Below are 21279 nucleotides of genomic sequence, written 5' to 3' on the forward strand. Positions count from 1 at the left end.
TTACTTAACCTCCGTGTACCTGTTTCCTCATCAGCAAATGCCTAGTATGCACCTTAGAAGGTGGTGGTATTCACTGAGCTGATCCCTCTAAAGCTTAGAACGGTGCCTGCTGCATAGTATATAACTAAAAAATATTAGCTGCCACTCTTCTTCTCACTATTATTATTTTAAAAATTATTTAGCTATCCACAAAATTCACGTCTCCAGAGGATCCAGACTCTTGGAGGCCCGAAGAGATAAGCCAGGTTCCTGGGACTCCGGTTAAGAGCAGTCCTGGGTGTTTGTCCTTTCTCATTCCCCCCACTCCAGTGTTGCCCCAGTCATGCCCCTGGGCTTGTGGGATAGTGGAACATCCCATCCTTAGGTGGAGAAAGCCTGCTAAACAGGGGATCTCTGGGGAGAGATTCATGCCAGCGAATGCACACTTGCTTCTCAGCTCTGTGGAAACAGCCGTCAGTTACAGGGCTGTCACTTTTCCTTGGAGCTGCAGATAAAGATGGAGAAAAAGGAGCACAAAGCACTCTGGGTAATTAGTCTATGGCCTGGGGTCTGTGGAGAGATGGGGTACTTAAATATTGGAAAGTCAGATATAACAGCGGCACAGTTTATGCACTTCCCTCGCACATTACGCAGAGTTAAATACTGTTAGATTCCAGGGGTCAGGGGTTTTGTGTTCAAATCTTGGGCTTGCCCTCTGCTTGCTCTCTGACGGGGATGAACCACTTCTGCCTGCTCTGCTCATGTTCCTGTCTGAATAATGGGGGAGGTACAAGGCCCCTCCCTGCATTGACGTTTTGGGCTCCCTGGTCAAACCATCTCGCCCTCACCTAAGCACCTTGGAAAAGAAGCAAGGCTTTGTCCTGACATCCTTAGCAGTAGGTCACTGGGATACCTAGTTTTAGAGCTCAGACAAGGGCCATCAGCAGACATGGCTGATAGAAGTAGAGGCAGTGCTGGTTGACTTTCCCAGAGACATGTGACCTTGTGTGCAATGGGTTGTCTGGTATTCAGAACCAAGGAGACTAATTTGGCTCAAGAAATAATGGGGAACTAGGGGGTCCCGGGAGAAGGGTGCATGAGAATGTGCGGCTTCTGGTGTGGGGCAGTCGTGAGTTAATCGCATCTGTCAGGTGTGCTAGAAAGCAGGAGGCCAGAGGTCGAGTGCGGAAAGCAGCCAAGAGCATGGTTATCTCCTAATGATGGCTTGCACTGGAATGTTTTATTCCATTTAGAAAATGGTGTGATTGTTTTGAAAGGTGTGTGTGTGTGTGTGTGTGCTGGAGGGAAACAGCCAGGTGGGGCCGATCCAAGCTGTGTGGGTGGTGTCCTCTAATTGCTGGGCTGGACTTTCTTTTGCCAATTAGGTGGCTTCCTGAGGCCTGCCCTTTTATAGCATGATTACTACGTGGGGCAACTTAATTTTGTATAGCCTCTTTCATATCCAGTGGATCTGCTTTCAACATGTCAACTCCATCTTGGCACGTTCAGGTGCTTTCAACAGGCTGCGCTGAAATCAAAACCAGATACTGACTTAGGTGAGAGAAAAAACACAGGGATGTTTGCTCCTCAAAGGTGGATTCTGTCAGCATCTGTGCCTTGTTAGAGGTCCCCTTCAGGTCTGTGTGTGTGGGTGGGAAGTGCAGTAGTTGAGCAGATTCCCAGCTAAAAGGAGGTGTTTATCGAGAACTTACACTATTCCTCATACTGTACACAGAAGTCAGCTCCAGATGAATCATAGACCTAAATGTGTAAGCTAAAACTATAAGACTCTTAGAAGAAAATATGAGTAAGTATACATGACCTTGGCTTAGGCAAAACCTTCTTAGATATAACAGCAAGAGCACATACAACAAAAGAAAAAATAAATGGGACATCAGCAAAATGAAAAATTTCCGTGCTGCGAAGGACATCGTCAGGAAAGTGAAGAGACAACACACGGAATGGGAGAACCTATCTGCAAATTTCGCATCTGGTGAGAGACTTGTGTCCAGAATGTGTAAAGAACTTATAACTCGATCATAAAAGGAAATCAAATTTGAAAACAGGCGAAGGATTTGAATACACGTAGACATATCTCCAAAGAAGATACACAACCGGCACAGGAAAAGGTGCTCGACTTCATTAGTCATCAGAGAAATGCAAATCAAAGACACAACGATGCCACTTCACACCCACTGGGATGGCTACAATCAAAAACACTTAAGTGCTGGTGAGAATGTGGAGAACTGGAATCCTCGCGTGCTGCTGATTAGACTGTAACACGGTGTAGCTGCTTTGAAAAATAGCGTGGAAGTTTCTCAAAATGTTAAACGTAGAGTCACCATGAGAACCAGCAATTTCACTTCTGGGCATATACCCCAAAGAAGGGAAAGAGGGTCCTGACCGGAGTGGCTCAGGTGGTTGGGTGTTGTCCCACGAAGTGAAGTGAAGCCGGCACAGGGCACATGACTGGGCTGTGGGTTCAGTCCCTGGTGGGGGCTCATTCAAGAGGTGACTGATTGATGTTTCTCTCTCACATTGATGTTTCTCTCTCTTCCTCCATCTCTTCCCCTCTCTCTAAAGATAAATAAAATAAACTCTTCAAAAAAAAGTGAAATCAGGGACTTGAACAGATATTTACTTGCACACTCATGTTCACAGCAGCATTATTCACAATAGTCAAACCGTGGAAGCAACCCGAGTGGCCATCAAGTGGCCATTAACCGATGAAGGGGCAAGCAGAATGTGGTATGTCCATACAATGGTTATTATTTGGCCACAAAAAGGAATAAAATACTGATACACACTATAACATGGATGAACCTTGAAAACATCATGAAGTGAAAGAAGCCGGTCACAAAGGATGACATGTTACATGATTCCATTCCTATGAAATCTCTAAAATAGGCAAATTAGTAGAGACAGAAAGCAAAGTGGTTGCCTAGGGTTGAGGGGCGGGGTTGGAGAACAATGGGGAGTGGCTGCTCGTGGACATGGGGTTTCTTTTGCGGGGTGATGTTCTAAAATTGGATTCTGGTGATACTTGCACAATTCTGTGACTATACAATCACCAAACTGTACACAATAAATGAATGAAATGTATGGTATATGAACTATATCTCACTAAAGCGTTTCCCCTCCCCCAAAGGACTATTGTTTATCAAGTTACTGCATTCACTCTTACAATTCAGGCCCCAGGAGAAATGCTGCTGTTCAGGAAGGTGTAGCTGACACATCTTTAGGAACTGCATAGAGAGTTGGAATGTGCATGCTTGGAGAGCAAAAAGCAAGGGCAGACGCAGGATTTACCCTGAAGGAGCTTTGTTCAGATGGGAAAGACAAGGGTAAGCTAGGTGTGTAAGCAGCAAAAATATATCCCACAATGGCTGCCCAGAAGGTCGGCAACCACACCAAGCCAGCATTCAGAGTCAGTGGAGGAGGGAGCCTCTGTTATAGGCCCTGTTACCCAACCGGAGTATTGGGTTGGCCAAAAAGTTCATGGTTTTTTTTTTTCCCCCGTATGACAGCTCTAGTAGTGCTTAGTTGTCTTTAACTTCACTCAAAACAGTTGTGTTAAATTGTATTGTGACAGCTGTCATATCAGCCTACATTAAAAAAACCCAGCAAAATTGGTGAATTTTTGTGCAGCCATGGTAATATTGAAGATGGAAGAAGATAGCAACATTTTCAGTGCATTATGCTTTATTCTTTCAAGAAAGGTAAAAATGCAACCGAAACTCACATTTGTGCAGGGCATGGAGAAGGTGCTGTGACTGATCGAATGTGTCAGAAGTGGTTTGTGAAGTTCCTTAGTACTATTGACATTTTGGCCAAATGATTCTTCGCTGCGGGGCCGTCTGACACATTGGAAGGTGTTTAGCAGCACCCCTGGCCTCCACCCACTAGAAGCCAATAGCAGGAGATAGCCGACATGCTGAGAATATCCAAATCAATAAAGTTATTGGTGAAAATGAAAAATGTGTCTTTTATTTCATGGAAAAAAACTAAATGGACTTTTTGGCCAACCCGATAACACAAAAATATTTTAAAAATTATTCCTGTCTCATTATTCTTGTGTAAGTCACAAATTGGGATAATGAATGTACAAGTCCTTTGAAATCAGCAAAGGCCATTTTACTGAGTAGGGGGGACAGGCAGATAAAAATGAGTAAGGGGACTCGTAGGGCATATGGCGGAGGGCATTTAACTCAGACTTGGGAGCTCAGGGGAGCCGCCCAGAAGGAGCACCGTCTGAGCTGAGTTAACCAGGTGTGCTGGGTGTGAGGTACATTCTGGGCAGAGGAAATCTGCCTTCGGAACAGTTCTGGTCCTTCATATCTGTCCGTCACCCTCACCGTCATCCTGGGAGATAAGATATTTTTATCCCTATTTTACAAATTAGGAAACTGAGGCTCAGTCTTTAAAAGACTCTTCCAAAGACAAAGCTGATAAGTAGCAGAGTTAGAATTTGACCCCGTTATTTCACTGTCAAAGCTGGAACACTTTACTATGCTCTTCTACTTCCTTCAACAATAAATGACTATGTTTTATGATAATCTTTTAAAAGTTGTTCAATTGCAATTGACATTCAGTATTATTTTATGCTAGTTTCAGGTGTATATCACAGTGGTTAGACATTTGTTTTTAGACACGTGATTCACTGAGTGGTCTCCCCAATGAGTCTAATAGCCATCCAGCACCATACATAGTTATTACAATATTTTTTACTCTATTCCCTATGCTGTACTGCACATCCCCACGACTATTTGGTAACTACCAATTTGTAGTTCTTAATCTGTTGACCTTTTTCACCCAGCTCCCATCTGACAAACATCAGTCTGTTCTCTATATTTATGAGTTTGTTTCTGTTTTGTTTGTTCATTTGTTTTGTTCTTTAGATTCCACATATAAGTGAAGTCATATGGTATTCCCTTTCTCTGTCTGACTTATTTCACTTAGCATAATATCCTCCAGGTCCACCTGTGTTGTCACAAATGGTAATATCTCGTTGTTTTTTATGGCTGGGTAATATTCCATTGTACATACGTACCGTATCTTCTTTATCCAATCACCTATTGACGGGCACTTAGGTGGATTTGTTACCTTGGGTATTGTAAATAATGTTGCAAAGAACATAAGGGAGAACATAACTTTTTAAATTAGTGCTTTGGTTTCTTTGGATAAATACCCAGAAGTAGAATTGCTGAATCATATGGTATTCCTATTTTTAACTTTTTGAGGAAACTCCACACTCTTTTTCGAGCAGTTGCACCAATTTGCAACCCCACCAACAGTGCACTAGGGGTCCCTTTTTTCCACATCTCACCAGCACTTGTTTGTTAATTTATTGATGATGGACATTCTCACAAATGTGACGCTGCATCTAATTGTGTTTTTAAGTTGCATCTCTCTGATGATTAGTGATGTTGAGTATATTTGCATATGCATATTGGCCACCAGTATGTCCTCTTTGGTGAAGTGCCTATTCAGGTCTGCTCATTTTTTAATTGTTTTTTTTGGGGGGGGTGTTAAGTTATATGAGTTCTTTATACGTTTTGGATATTAACCCCTTATCAGATGTATCATTGGCAAGTATCTTCTCTTATTCAGTAGGTTGCCTTTTGTTTTGTTGATGGTTTCCTGTACTGTACAAAAAGTTTTTAGTTTGATATAGTCCCGTTTGTTTATTTTTCCTTTTGTTTCTCTTGCCTGAGGAGATGTATCAAAAAAAAAAAATCACTAAGAGCAATGTCAGAGAGTTTACTTACTATGTTTTCTTCTGGGACCTTTATGGTTTGGGATCTTACATTTAAGTCTTTAATCCATTTTGAGTTTATTCTCATATATGGTGTAAGAAGACAGTTTAGTTTTATTTTTTGCATATATCTGTCCAGTTTTTTCATTGCTGTTTATTGAAGAGACTATCTTTACCCCGTTGTGTATGTTCTTGCCTCTTTTGTTATAGATTAATTGACCATAGGGGCGTGGGTTTACTTCTGGGCTCTCTAGTCTGTTCTGTTGACCTCCATTTCTGATTGCCAGTAGCATGCTGTTTTGATTACTATATCCTTGCAGTATAGTTTACTATCAGGTAGCGTGATACTTCTGACTTTGTTCTTTCTCAAGATTACTGTGGCTATTCAGGTCTCTTGTGGTTTTATTTTTGGATTATTTGTTTTAGTTCTGTGAAAAATGGTATTTTGATAGGGATTGCATTGAATCCATAGATTGCTTTGGGTGCTATAGACATTTTAGTGATGTTAATGCTTCCTATTCATGAACATGGAATATGCTTTCATTTATTTGTACCTCCTTCAAATTCTTTCTCTAACATCTCATCACTTTTTGAGTACAGTCATTGTTTAGTAGCCTGGTTCTGAGCCTCCGTATGTGTGTGTGCTTTCAGTTTCTTCTTGTCATTGGCCTCTAGTTTCATACCATTGTGGTCAGAGAAGATGCTTGATGTGATTTCAGTCTTTTTCAATTTACTGAGACTTGTTTTATGTCCTAACATGTGATCTATCCTGGAAAATATTTTATGTGTACTTGAAAAGAATGTATATTCTGCTCCTTTGGGGTGAAAAGCTCTAAAAATATCAATTAAATCCACCTGGTCTAATGTATCATTTAACGCCATGGTTTCCTTGTTGCTTTTCTGTCTGGAAGATCTGTCGCTTGATGGCAATGGGGTGATAAAGTCCCCAACCAGGACTGTGGTACTGCCAATCTCCCCCTTTATGTCCACCAAGACTTGCTTTCTATATTGATGTTCTCCTTTGTTGGATGCAGGAGTTTCTCAGAGTTATATCCTCTTGTTGGGTTGATCCCTTTATCATTATGTCACTTCCTTTGTCTCTTATCATACCCTTAGTTTTAAAGTCTATTTTCTCTGATATAAGTATGGCTACTCCAGCTTTTTTGTTTGTTTCTCTGGGCATGAAATATCTTTTCCATTCCTTTACTTTCAGTCTCTTTGTGCCTTTTGATCTGAAGAGGGTCTCTTGCAGGCAGCATATGCGTGGGTCCTGCTTTCTTATCCACTCAGCTACCCTATGTATTTTGATTGGAGCATTTAATCCATTTACATTTGAAGTGATTATTAATGGATATGTTGTTATTGACATTTATTATTTATATTTATGGTTCTCCCCCTTCTTTTTAAAGAGGTCCCTTTAACATTTCTTGTAATACTGGTTTGGCAAGTGATGAACTGCTTTAGATTTTTCTTGTCTGGGAAGTTCTTTATCTCTCCTTGAGTTTTAAATGATAGCCTCACTGGGTAAAGTAATCTTGGTAGTAGTTCCTTGCTTTTCATTACTTTGATTATTTTGTGCCAATCCCTCTCGGCCTGTGAAATTTCTGTTGAGAAATCAGCTGACAGCCTTATGGAAGTCCCCTTGTAGGTTATATAACTAACTGCCTTTCTCTTGCTGCTTTTAAGATTCTCAACTTGTCTTTAAGCTTTGCCATTTACTTATGAAGTGTCTTTCTGTGGAGCTCTTTGGGTTCATTTTGTTTGGGCTCTCTGTGCCTCTTGGACTTGTGTGTCTGTTTTCTTCACCAGGTTAGAGATGTTTTCAGTCATTATTTCTTCAAACAGGTTCTCAATCCCTTGTTCTCCCTTCTCCTCCTGGCTACTCTTATGATGGAAGTGTTGTTACTCTTGATGCTGTCCCAGAGGTCCCTTAAACTAGCCTCTTTGTTAATTTTTTTTAATTTTTGCTGTTCTCAATGGATGTTTTTTTGCTATCTTGTCTTCCAAATTGCTGATTTGATCCTCTGCTTCATCTAATCTGATGTTGATTCCTTCTAGTGTGTTCTTCATTTCTGGCTGGGTTTTTAAAAAAATGATATTTGTATCTTTTTTTACGCTTACTATCTCTTTGTTGAAGCTCTCACTAAGTTCCTTGAGCATACTTATAGCCATTATTTTGAACTGTGTATCTGGTAGTTTGCTTGCCTTCATTTTGTTTACGTTTTTTCTTCTGGATTTTTCTCCCTTTCTTCCATTTGGGACATGTTTCTTTGTCTCCTCCTTTTGGCTGCTTGTCTGTGTTTGTTACTATGTATTTGGTAGAGCTGCTACATTTCTAAGTTTCTGCGAGACAGCCTCATGTAGTAGGTATCCTGTGGGTGCTAGTGGCACAGTCTCCCTGGTCACCTGAACTAGATTTTCCTGGGGTGTCCCTCGTGTGGGTAGTGTGTGACCTCCTGGTACAGTAGATCCTCGATTGTTGTTGGCATGTCAGTGGCTGGGATGGACCTTCAGGCTGACTGGTTGTGGGGATTGGGCATCACCACAGTGCACGAGATGCTGTGCAGGAGCTTGCTCCACGGGGTGGGTGGGTATACCCCAGCAGGCTCTGGTGCCTGCTGAGTCCACCCTCTGGATGTGCCCTTTGTGGAGCTAATTAGGTGGTGCTCTGTTGTGGTCTGAAGCCAACCACTGCGTATATTGGTTCTGGAGCCTCTTAGGAGAGGCTCCAGTGCCGGCCATGTTCAGCTGCTGCCTGTGACTGGCTTAGCGCTACCTGGTAAAGCTACAAAGAGATCCACGATTGGTACGTGCCTGTGGTGGACCTGGAAGTGGCCGGGAGAAGCCATGCTGCAAACTGAGTTTTGTTGCCACCAGTCCCCAGCCTGGGGCAGGTCAGCAAAAAGCATGAGGCTCTTTGAGGTCTGCTGCCACCTGCCATCTTCCTGTAAGTCTCAGCTGTTGAAAGAAGCCCTGGGCAGTACGTGAGTTTGGTGAGGCGGGTCTCAGGAATCACCAGTTTAATGAGGATTCAGATTTGACACTAGTTCTGAGTTTGGGGCAACTAAGCAAAAGGCACAGGACACACCAAGGCCAGGTGTCACCCACCTGGGGGCTGTGGATCTATGAGATTTTTCTTTTGAAATATTGCAGCGTGGGCCAAGGCTGGCTGCCTGCTGCTGGAACAGCCCCTGGCATTGCATGCTTTGGCTGAACTGGGGTCTCAGGGGGTCAGGAGGGTGGAGTGAGTGTTCAGCAGGCTGATGGAGAAACAAATTTGTTTGTATGGTAGGAGGGCTCAACACAGGGGAGATCGAGCCCGCCTGCCGACAGTGTAGGAAGACAGCTTAACACAGGGACAATGGTGGCTGTCCCTCTAGCCTTTGCCCTGTAGCCACACAAATCAGTTTCTCTCTGTATGTTTCTGGTGCCTCCCAAGCCAGTATCCCTCTGCTAGAGTCCTTGGTGAGTGTCCGCGAGCGAGCAAATCTGTGTATGGGCCCTTTAAGAGGGTGCCTGGGTTGACCTGGCCGGGTAGGTCAGTTGGTTAGAGCGTTGTCCTGATGCTCCAAGGTTGCAGGTTTGATCTCTGGTCAGGGCACATACCAGAATCAACCAATAAATGCATAAATAAGTGGAACAATAAATTGATCTCTCTCTTTCCCTTCCTCTTTCTCTTTCTCTCTCTAAAAATCAATAAATAAGAGGATGCCTGGGTTTCCAGCAGCCTTTCCTCTCACCCAGATGGACAGAATCCCTGCTGATTTTCACAGCCAGATGCTGTGGGATCTACCCTTGCTGGCACTGGTGCACCTGGATGGGGAGCCCGGTTTGGAGCTGGGATGCCTTGCTCTTCCAGAGGGACCTCTGTAGCTGAGATCTCTCCTGATTCTCAACTGCTGCATGTGGGTGTGGGGCCAGCCCATTTCTCGTTCCCCTCCCATCCTAGCCGTCTTCTTAGTTATAGGACACGTGTTCTGCTTGTCTTCAAATGGTTATCTAGGTTGAACGTTCTATAATTTAATTGTAATTTTGATGTGATCCTGGGAGGAGTTTAGCACAGCAGTTAGCTACTCTTCCATCTTGACCAGAAACCTCAACATCTTTGTTCTTTTTTCTAAATATTTTATTTCTTTATTTTTAGAGAGAGGGGAAGTGAGGGACAGAAATATTGATGTGCGAGAGAAACATCAAACAGTTTCCTCTCTCACACACCCCCAGCCCAGGACCTGGCCACAATCCAGGCGTGTGCACTGACCAGGAATTGAACTGGGGACCTTTTGGTTGGCTGACTGGTGCTCAGCCCACTGAGCCGTACCAGTCAGGGCAGTAGCTTGTTCTAATTACAGAAGTACTTAGACATGATCATTGTTGAAAAATTAGAAAATAGAGAGAAAGATATATTAAAACATTTAAAAGTTATTCATGACCTGACCCTCTAATCGGGGTGATATGTAGTTATTGAGACCCCAAACTGAAACGTGCTGGTTTATAGTCTGTTCTTCACGCACACACAAAACCACTATTTTCCATGGTATTAAATGTTCTCCTACATAGTAACTGTAATGGTCATCAGATATTTTCCCTTTGGGATTTACTGTAATTACCCACCCAATCATGGTGGACACTTTAGGGTAATTACTCCAACTTTGTGGTGACTGTTTTTGCAGATCAGATTTCGTCTTTGGCGACTTTCTCAGGCTAAATCAGTACAAGAGGAATTTTTGCGTCAGAGCATACGCATTTGAAAACATTTGATTTGAATCTCAGGTTGCCCTTTGAAAAGGTTATACCAATTATGCTTTGACACCGGGAGTCTTGAGTGTTTATTTTCCTGCTTGCTACAAGTGTTGTCTTTTTCTTTTAACTTGTCAATTTCATTGGTGCCACATTAATATTTTAATTTCCATTGCTTTCCTCTTTATTGAAGTTGGATTTTTAAATGTGTTTGTGATCCTTTTATTTAATGTCGAACTACGTGATAGTGACTAAGCGCATGGAGCATTTCAAGAATGAAGATGTCTTTGTAGTCTGGAGTGACAGATGGAAGGTAGTTTTTGCCAAACTCTGTCCTTGCTGGGAAGGAATGACATAGATGCCTTTGAGTGGTAAAGTGGAGGGAAGGAGTTATTTCTTGGATTTAATGACCTATTTTCTCCCATATAGGTTCTTAAAGGTGGACAGGAAGCACCCACAAAACCCAAAGGTCGTCCCAAGAAGAACTCCATCCCCACCTCAGAAGAGATTGAAGCTGAAGAGAAGATGAACCGCCAGGCCCAGAGCCAGGAGAGCCTCAAGGCCTTGCAGGGAAGGGAGGAGCTCTGCGATACGCAGGAACAGAAAGCCTGCGATGTCCCCTTAGAGGTGGCAGAGCCTCCAGGCCCGCTGCAGGAGGTGCCGGCAGCCTCTTCCGAACCCCCACCATCAAGCTAAAATAAAATCCTTTGAAGGGAGAGGGAGACTGGGAGGAAGGGAAAGAGAGAAGGCAGGAGAGTAGGGAGAGAAAAACTTCCTAAAGCCAGGTAAACTGAGGGAGAAGGGGTCCACCTGTCTCCTTCCCTCCCACAGGTCTCGGTGGCATGGTTATCAGTCACTGAAAGCATTTGGGGAAGACTTCCTTGCCTTAGGCCTTTCTCTTCCTGAAAGGATGCTTTAGCCACAGGGTGCCCTGCATAAAGGGAGACAGTGCCTTGGAACTGCCTGTCCCAGCTGGGGTGACGGCTGTGGGGCTGGGCACGAGCCCCACTTGGCATGCTGGAGGATGGCCTGGGCTCTCTCCCTGCCAGCCTCTGGGCAGCCAGTCATCCAAGGAGAAACATAGGGAGGACTTGGGCAGCTTGCCCAGGCTCCTTGCTGACTCAGCACTTATTTCTGTAGTTTTAAAAGAGAATTTAATGTTTTGGTTGTTGTGGGGGTGGGTGGGTTGGTGAGGGCGGGCTGCAAGAGTTGGGGGAAGGGAGTTCTGAGTTGCTACAATTCTTTCTGAATAAAGTTTGTTTGTTTGAAGATACGTGTGCCTTGGAACCCATTCTAAGATGGGCAGGTGACTTAAGAACCGATAAGTCTTGTTTCTCTTGCTTTATTAAGTTGCCATCCTTGAAGCTGCAATACAGATATGTTAAGATAACTTTTATTTTTTAATTAAAAATAAATCTTTTGAAAGGGTTGGGTTTATTGTTTCTTCTGGGGCGTGCATTTAACTCGTACTGAATGTGTCTTCTGGAAACAGAGACCCCGAGTGAGAGCGCAGCTCCCTGGGCTTTAGTTTCCAGCCAAAAAAGAAAAGATTGGGCCTGCCCCGTGGGGTCTCTATGCGGAGAGCAATGGGAGACACACCGAGCCGCCTGTGGGTGAGGAAGGAGCCGGGTGGCTCAGCTCCGTCAACCACCCTTCCTGCCATCTGCCAGAGCAGCTCTGCTCTCAGGGACTGTACATTCTGGGCTCCCAGCTTCAAACATGGTTTTACTTTTTTGGAAGAGATCATCAATGTATTTACTTCGAAAATCAAACTCTATAAAAAGAAGTCTTGCTTTCCCTCCCGCCCCCTCTACCCTGCGCCCTCCGGTGCCTGCAGGCAGCTGTTGTTACTGGTTTCTTGTTTATCTTTCTGTACTGAGCATACACTTGGATGACGGGCTCTGCAACTTCTGACGAAACATTTGAGGATCACTTGGCTAGAGGTGCTCTGTGAGGTGCTCAGGCATTTTAAATTCAAAATGCTGTCCCACTTTTCAGAAGACCCGGAAAGAGGCGGGCTCCAGACAGCCTGCAGCGAGGACGCTGACTCCGCATCTGCTTGTCACGCAGCCTGTCCTGATCGTCGTCCCTGGCATGCTCACTTGTGGTGTCCTGCAGGGCAGAGCGCCCACCCTGCGGACTGCCCGTCACTACAATAATTACACGGTCACTCCGCCCAGTGGGGCTCAGGAAGGATAAACTGACTTGAATAATGGCCTCAGCTAGGAAGCAGAACCTGTCATTAGTTCTGTAAAGCAAAGCATCTACTTCTTTTCAAAGTGAAATAGGTCTGATCTGCGTGTTCTCTATACCCTGGCCACCTGTTTGCCTCTGTTAGCAGGCCGATCGGAAAGTGACTGCCAGGCTGACCTTGCTAAGGCGGTGCCTTCATTGCTTTTGCAGTTGAGATCGACAAAGAGAAAGCAGGTTTTTTCCTTAACTCCCGTGAATAGACAAAGGAGGGAAGGATCTGGCCTTCGAGAACCAGTTTGTGCAGACCACACCCAGCCGTCTGTGTGAGGTTCCTCCTGTGGTGTGCAGAACGCTGTCTTCTTCACCTCTAGCCCACTCCAGGTACACTTTTATGGTCCGCCTACCAGGTGCCGTCACAATGGGCCAAAGAGTGTACACAGTGGCCAGAGGAAGCAGGTGGATCGGTGCCCAGGGAGTCTCACTCCTGAGGAATTGTTCTGTCCTACCCACCCCCTCCTCCCAGCCCCCGAAGGCCTTTCATTTGGATTTTGTTTTTCTGTGATGATTTTCAGTCTCTTGTCCCGGACTCGTCTGAGTTACTCTGTAGTAACGGGCATCGCACAGGCACGTGTGTGCACACCCAGCGCTCCTGAGCCCGGGTTCTGGGCACTGTGTCTGACTTCCGGCCCTGAGTCCTTGGCCTGTCATCTTTGGTATTGTTTACTGTCCCTAGAGTTTGAAAGGATTTCAGTGGAGGGTTTAAGACCTCGGATTATCTTCTGTTTTGGAAGCCCTGAGCCCAAGGTCAAGTGCACTTGCAAGCCTTGGGCCTGTTGTCCTGCCTCAGCTCTGTTTGGCTGTGCCCTGTGACTCAGGATGGGTCAGGCCGGGCCTTTCAGATGCCAGTGGGCACTGATTCAGTGCCAGGCCCTGCTCCCTCCACCCCAGTCTTTCCCTTTTGCCTCCAGTTCCCAAGACTCAATACAGGCATTCAGAAACCGACCCCACAGGTATTCTGTGAATCGTGGCAAATAGATCGTTCTGTGCCGAGTCTTGAACAGGATCGTCCAGGGACTCCTGGAAGCCAGGGGTTCCCTCCACGGAGCCCAGTTTCCTCACTTTCTCAATCCCCCAGCGTCATCTCTACCTTTTCGGGCCTTGCTACACAAAAGTGTTCTCTCCTTTCTCTGACATCCCGAATGGTGACGCCCGAGGGCTCACGGTCTTATCTGAGAGTCTGATCAGTTGCTGCTTTTCAAAGTTTTCTAGAGGAGGGGAGCTGGCGGAGGCAAACAGTCATGCTCTGTGAGGAGTGGAGTGTACTTTTAACAAGCCCTTTGAGCTGATGCTGCCCCTTGCCTTGTGAAATAGGCTGTTTCCTCTTGTTTTACAGGAAGCTCATGAGTCAGAGAGAGGTTGTCTTTCCCTACATCAGAGTTAGAGCCTAAGCCCAGGGCCAGAGGCCTACAGAGGGCCATGGTCATTCGAGGTCTTCTCTCCTCCCACGCCGACAAGTCTGTGCCTTTTCAGGGGCTGCTGCTGCTGCTGCTGTTGTGGTTCCTGGAAATGCTTTCAGCAGCAGACTGCACCCTGTAGTTCAAATTTGTCCTAATGCAGAGATGGGGGTGGGGGTGGGGGTGTTGCTTCGTGAGCCACACAAGGTAAGGCAGCCAGGCATAGTGCCTCTGCTCCCAACTCTTACGTTAGAAAGTAAAAAAACTCCTGGAGCAGGCGCTGGCCTCCTGGAAGTTGTCCAAGGCTGCTGACCAATGAGCCCGTGTTCCCGATCGCTGTGCCCTCTGATTTGCCTCTATATGGTCCACAGAGGTTTGTGGAGCCTCACACTGTTACCAGAGGGGTCTCATGCTATAAGCCCTGGGCCCTCAAACTAGTCTGAACAAATCTATCAGAAACCGACCTTAAACACTGGTTTTAAATTTTTCTCACACTGGTCAGTTCTAGAACGGTCTTAGAGAGGGGCTTTGGGACCTCTGTGACTGTCCCTTCCCCTCCACAGGTGCTTAGAGCAGTTCCCCTGCCCAGGTCACCACCTGTGAACCTCATTCTACCCGTGGTGCCCCACGCCCTGGCTCCGGCCGGGGCTGGAGCCAGACTGCCAGGAAGGGAGCTCTTTCCTCAATGGGCTGTGCTCCGTCAGCCTGCTTGCTGTTGTCCACTCAGCAGAAAATCAGCAGGGACTTCGCGGGACCGGATTGAAGAGCATTTCAAAGGACTTTCCCCAACATCTCTCCTGCCCGGGTCTGCCACTAGGTGATTGCCTGATTCTCTGGCCATTTTCTGCAGGTGCTACCTAAGACACCCTCATCATACCTGACAGGTCCTTTGAAGGGTGGGAAACAGGAGAGCTGAAATGTGCTTTGCACCAAAAGCAAATGTGTTCCTTGGGATGTCTGTGCACTGAATCCCCTGTTCACCTCAAGCCCGGAGGAGCCACTGCCACTCTGTGTCCACGTCTGCTGGTAGCCCCTCCATGCTCTTCTCGGTCGCCCTGTGAGTGTGGCATCTTCCAGGCACAGAGCCTGCTTCCCCTCCTGGGAGTCTCTCAGTCCTGCCCCATGAGGCTTCGCCCCAGCCTCTCTGTGCCCACCTGCCTTGTTCCTGCCTGCCTCAGCTCCCTTGTCCCTTCCCCTTCCCCATGTAAGCATTTGAGGCCACCTCTTCCTTAATCAGCTTTGCCTCTTCTCCAGTCTGATCTCACCGATTCCTCTCCATGTACCCCTCGTCCTTGTCACCATGGTCCTGCCTGCCCCATTTTCAAAGAGGACATGGATTCATGTTGTTTCCCTGTTAGAGAGTGAATTCCTTGAGGTGGCTTCTTTGTCCCGATTCCTTTTCTCCTGTTGTGGACCCTAAAGGCCCGTAGACAGACAATTCGAGGCCCCCGATGCTCCTGATCTCCTGCTGACTTCTCCCTGGACGTCCAGAGGTGTTGTGCTCCCTGCGGTGTGGCGGGCACAGCCTGCTGCCATGCAGTCTTGAGGCGAAAGGTCGTGAAGCAACTTCCCTGGTCATTGATCACTGTTAGAACCACACTCACTGGCTGTGGGCCTGTGGGTTGCCAGCACTTTTCAGAGGCCAGAGGGAAGGCAGAGCTAAATCTCTTTGTCATCTGCAGAAACATTCCCGTCACCCAAGGGCAGGGATGCTGGGCCCGTTTCCCCAGGGACAAGAGGGTGAGGGCGATGGAGAGCCTGTCCTTGAAGGGCCCCTGACGAAGGGTCAGTTCACCCCCATTTCACGACTCCCTTTGGGGAAACGTATTGAGGGGTTCTGAAGAAGAGACCCTCAGAGCTTCCCTGAAGGGGATTGTGGGCGGCACTTCAGCAGCCAGCCTGGGAGGAAGACAAACACCTGCGCAGGCATTTGTCTGAGACAAAAGTCAAAACCCCATCCAGGCCAAAGTGCTCCCTGGTAGCTGGCAGTGCACTGGTGGGGTGTTTTACCTGCCTCCCCAGGAGGTGCGAGGAGGTGGCTGAAGGGAGGGGAGCTCATCTTAGAGAATGGCGGGAAGGTCGTAGCTGGAGTCAACTCTAACAACTTGGGATGGGCAGTAGCCAGAAGCATCCTTCCCACCTGCTGCAGAGGGAACTGGGAGAGACGGCAGTGACTTGAGAGGGGGCCCCGAGCTGTCTGGGGTCAGAAGCTTCTGCCCTTAGAAAGGGCCTAATTAAAGAACAAGTATGGACAAGACCCATGGACACGGACAACAGGGTGGGGATTGACTGTGGGAGCGGGGGTGGGTGGGGCAGGGGAGAGCAATGGGGGAAAGTTGAGACAACTGTAATAGAACAAGAAAAAGTAAAACAAAAAAGAAAGCAGCCATAAGCAGGGTTTGCCACAACTCAGGTCAACAGGTATTTCCACAATACCTGTCTGTGAGGTAGGTGCACTGTGCTAGTGCTAAGGGGGTGGGGGTGGGGGCGTGGTAATGTGCCCCCTCCATCAATAAGCTTGAATCTTCTTGGAGAAATGAGGTTTTTGCAGTATTTACACCTGCCCTCACCAGTGAGGTGGCGTTCTTTCAGGGCAGGGAAGGTGATTCATGGGACATCCATCCCGAAGCACGTCCTCAGCAGGCCAGGCCCGCTAAGAGAGGGTGAGCGAGGTCCCTTGTGCACCTGGAAGGGAGATTAACACTGGAACAACGGGTGTTTGCTAAATTCACCTGAATGTGCCTCTAATCCCAGATTGCCACTCAAATCCTGGGTGGAGGATAATTGGGAAGGGAAGAAAGGTCCTGGTAATACCACTCCTAATCTGGGTGTGGATCCCGAAGGGAAGGCGGTTGGGCACCAGCCCGTTTTGGCTTCAGTGCGTTTTGCGTCTGCCTCACCATCGGGCAGTGGCTGTGGTGGCCTTCCCTGCCTCTCCTCCTGCCACCCGGCCTGCCCATCCCGCTCTGTTCTGAAGTGGCCTCTACCTGGCTGCCCTGCTGTCTGCCTCTGGTGAGTCCCGGCCAGCAGTGGCCAGGAGGGGACTGCTGGACACTGCTTACCTAGCTAGGGGCTACGGTAAATCACTGTGACAGGCTCCTTTCATATCTGACCTCCTTTCTTTCCCAAACCCTCTTCCCTTCTGTTTATTTTTGTAGCAGATTTATGAGACACACAGTTAAGTGCCCATTTAGCTCTGCAAACTGTCATCGTGCCTGCTTTATGAATAAGGCCATTCACTGACAAAAGCCTCTAAACATTTTTTGAAGAGAAGGTGGGGAGGAACGAGGGAGAGGAGAAGAGGAGGAAATAGTGCCCGAGGTCAGTGGGGAGGCCAAGAACAACCGAAACCCAAGCACCGGCCTCTCCTAGAGCTCAAGAATGCAACAAGGGCCCTCAGAGTTGCCTTGAATCACCCTGTTCATCAAGACGTGTGTCATCCCTCCTGCAGGACGCTGGGGTCTAGAGTTCACTCCTTTGTCTCAGCTGCCTCAGGGCGTACCGCTGGGGCGGGCTGAGCCGCCCTGTGCACCTGCTCAGCTCGGCTGCCAAGAACCTCAGGCCTGTCAGGCTGAGTCCTTGCGCCTTGGGAACCCTCCTCCTGCTTCTGCCCAGGCTCCCCTCCTTCAGGTGGCGTTTCTTCTCCAGCACCCGGCTGCTTGGACACACACAGCCCCGCCGGGGGGTGCAAGACCCGGGTGCCGTGGTGTCTTTTACGCCAGCCCCGCGATGCAGACTATGTGCGTGGTCGCATTTCACCACCTCCGCAGCCCTCTGAAGTAGGCACTGTTATCACCTCCACTCAGAGACGGGGAAGCCGAGACAACGAGGTAGAAAAACTCGCACAGTCACCTAAGGCAGCTGGCCCAACGACCTTCCCACCCCAGAACTGGGCCTGTGCCTACTTGTCCTTAGGAGGCTGAGCTGACCAAGCCTGATCTCAGGGCAAAGCACTGACGTAGACAGACCATGTACCCCTCAGCTTCCCCTGCACATGCTTCTGCCCCTGCCCCCTCACCGCCGTCACTGGGGTATGTCTCACAATGTGGGGTGCAGACGACGGATCTCAGTGTTCCCTGAGTGTGAATGATCAAACTCCCCACCAATCCACCGGACCTGCAAGAGTGCAGGCCCCTCACCTCTTTTATTGTGTGTAGTCCGGGGTTCGGGGGTCAGCTGTCATCTTTTTTTTGCAGTGACCTTGGAAAGGGGTGCGAGCACCCCAAGCAAACTCGGAGGGAGGGGGCATATCTGAAGCAGAGTAACAGACCAGGGTCCTCACCATGGAGTGACAAGCAGTGCCAGGGGGCATTGGTTTTTACCCCCCAGTGGGAGGGGCACAGATAGGAGCTTGTCGATCCTAAGCAGGAGTGCCTGGGATGCCGAGTCCTCTGACCTGGCTCCGGATGCAGATGCTGCTGTCTCAGTGATTCTTAGAGTTACCCCTGAGGTGGAAGCCAGCCTTGGAGCCCTGGCTCTGGACCCAGAGCCTTATGCTTCTGCCCCTCAGAGGCCCTGGAGCTAGTTTTCCTTTTCCTGCTTCTCCCCCTCCTCTTCTTCTTCTCCTTGGTTTCTCTTTCAGCCATTTATTATTATTTTTATTTGCAGTTTGTGTTCAATGCAAAAAAATGCCATAATATGAGCAAGTGACTATAAAGCAAAGCACAGTTACATGATACAACGTACAATTGAAACAGTTGCTACCCCAGCCAGGTAGTTCAGTGGGTTAAAGTGTCATCCCCTTACACCGAGGTTCTGGGTTCGATCCCTGAATGAGAATCAAGCAGCGAATGCATAAATAAGTGGAACAAATCAATGTTCCTCTCTCTCTTTCTCTAAAATCAATAAATCAAAAATTTAAAAATAAACAGATGTTCAGCTTGCAAGTACGAAGCAAGAAGGAGTGTTCACCCACATATAGAAAGCTTCAGATGTGTTGGAGCTTGGTGTTTTGTGTTGCTTTCTAAGGATGGCAAATATTTGCTTTTGTTATCAAGGCTCCTGTGCTTCTCTGGATCCTGGGACACGCATGGTCACGGCAATCAAAGAATCCAACGAGTGCGTACTTCTAAAAAAGGCCTCTGCACACGGAGGCAGCTCTACCAGACCTACTTTCCAGAATCAGCCAAGTTACAGACTGTCGAATTCTAATGGTTTCAAACACAGGCTGACATGCAGCGTGATCCAAAGGTGGCTAGTTTTATTCATAAAGGTGAAAAATGTATTTACAGAAAGAACGTAAGAGAATGGTTGCGAGCTCAATTCAGATGCATTTCTAATGTTCAATATGCCTTATTTAGGCTTCTTTCAAGATGTACAAATAGGTGTTCAAAAAGTATCCTTTAAATTTTACATATTATTGTATATATATGCTGAAATAAAAGGCACCAATTTAAAGTTACTTGAGGTCACAGTCTTGTGGGTAAAAGAATCAGACTCTCTTTTGGCGAATGGGGATATGTGAAGGGAAATGCCCAGCTTTTAACCTTTTCAGCATATAAGCAAGATTTAATAATTATCCTTGGATTTTGGGTCATTTCCAGCCCATCATTGCCCACCCTGGCACATGTCAGTTAATTTAGCAAATCCAAAGAAAAACCCTAAAGAAAACAATTTAGACCCCAAGAGAGCAGGGAGGGCTTAACAATGGAAAACGTTATCTAGAATCCATCAGCGCTAAGTTACTGCCGATGAAACAATGTGCAGAAAATTTATAATACAGCCGGGAGGCTCCTTCCACTCTCCATGTAAATATCTGATGATTTTATAGACTTACCGATTTGATGAGCTGAAGTGAAATATGTCTCCATTCCACATTCCATTCTTTTATTCTGGATCAGCAATTTTCAACCAGTGTGCAGCATGAGGCTCACTATTGAGTCTCAAGAATTTTTAACACATGCACTACCTGACTACTTCGTCAGGGGCACTGACCTCTTTTTCCTTAGACTGCCAAATTAAAAAATGACAACCGTCAACACAACAATAGCCTTCCAGTGTGAATGAGTCAAAATTATACCTAGTTTTGTTAGATTGGCAAAAATATAATACACTTTTTGATGTGCCACAAAATTTTACTAATTAGTTTATGTGTGCCGTGAGATGAAAATGGTTGAAAATCGCTGGTCTAGATCAAGCTAAAAGTCTTTCCTTTTTTCTTTTTTTTTTTCAAAAAAATCCCTACCTGAGGACATGCATACTGATTTTTAGAGAGAGGGGAAAGGTGGGGGAGACAGAGGGAGAGAAACGTCTATCGGTTGCCTCTCCTAACACACCTGGACTGGGACCGAACCCGCAACCTTTCACAGCGTGATGCTCCAACCAGCTGAGCCACTCCGGCCAGTGTTGAAAGCTTTCCCTCTTATTTCCAAGGTGGAGTGGTAGGTATCCCTATTTCCTTAGCCATCTTTAATAAATGTACATCTCTCTTTTGTCTTGTATGAGAAATTACATTCGCCAGATTTAGCTTTGGCATCCACTATCCAGTTAAATCTTTCAGATGTTCTTCAAACCCGTCACATTTGGGATTCTCAGTATTTTCTGAATCATATTGGTGTCAATAAAATTAGAGAGTAAAATTTAGTAGATTTGGTATGGAAATTTTGATGTTTGATTTCTCATAGCTGTTCTGGACTTTAAAAAATAGGGGTCTCAATTCTGGAAGATGAGGAATGGTAGCTATTTTTCAGCCAGAGCCAAGGCCTTTCGTCTGAACTTCAGAGCTGGGATGTCCCTTGAGTCTCTTTTTATCTATAGGTTTCCTTTCCCTCTCTTTCCTTCCCACTTGCAGTTTGTCTATAAATTGGATGCATTGTTTCCATGAATGTTAAAGTGATTGAAATCAGGATGAACTCATGATGTATTTTACCTTTTTTAAAAAAGCGTTTCCTAGCTCTGCCTTCTGAAAATGTATAAAAACAATGGTTAACTAACCCAAAGTCAATAAACACTCCTTGCACTTGGAGGATGGCCTCTAAATTCTATTTCCCATGAAAAGGAACAGGCCTCCCTGGAAGTGGCTCGTTCTGGGACTAGGGCAGGAATTGCAAAAGTTTGGCTTGGAATGTCTTGTCCTGCCAGAAAGCAGTGAAGGTATCACCCACCACTAGGTCATGTCAAAAGGGCATAGAGGACGTAGGAGCGAACTTGAAGATGCTTCTA

At 46.5% G+C, this 21279-nt stretch overlaps 1 protein-coding gene across 1 annotated transcript in view; it reads left to right on the forward strand.

Annotated features, from left to right (window-relative positions):
• The window catches only part of BARX2 (BARX homeobox 2), a 75329-nt gene extending 63430 nt beyond the window's left edge, over window positions 1–11899 (forward strand). Inside the window, exon 4 of the mRNA XM_024557109.4 lies at window positions 10901–11899. Coding sequence (XP_024412877.2) covers window positions 10901–11167 — 267 coding nt within the window. The 3' untranslated portion in view covers window positions 11168–11899. The remainder of the gene's footprint in view (window positions 1–10900) is intronic.
• Window positions 11900–21279: the final 9380 nt, after the last annotated feature.

This window comes from Desmodus rotundus, chromosome 7, assembly GCF_022682495.2.
Source record: "Desmodus rotundus isolate HL8 chromosome 7, HLdesRot8A.1, whole genome shotgun sequence".
Taxonomy (NCBI): domain Eukaryota; kingdom Metazoa; phylum Chordata; class Mammalia; order Chiroptera; family Phyllostomidae; genus Desmodus; species Desmodus rotundus.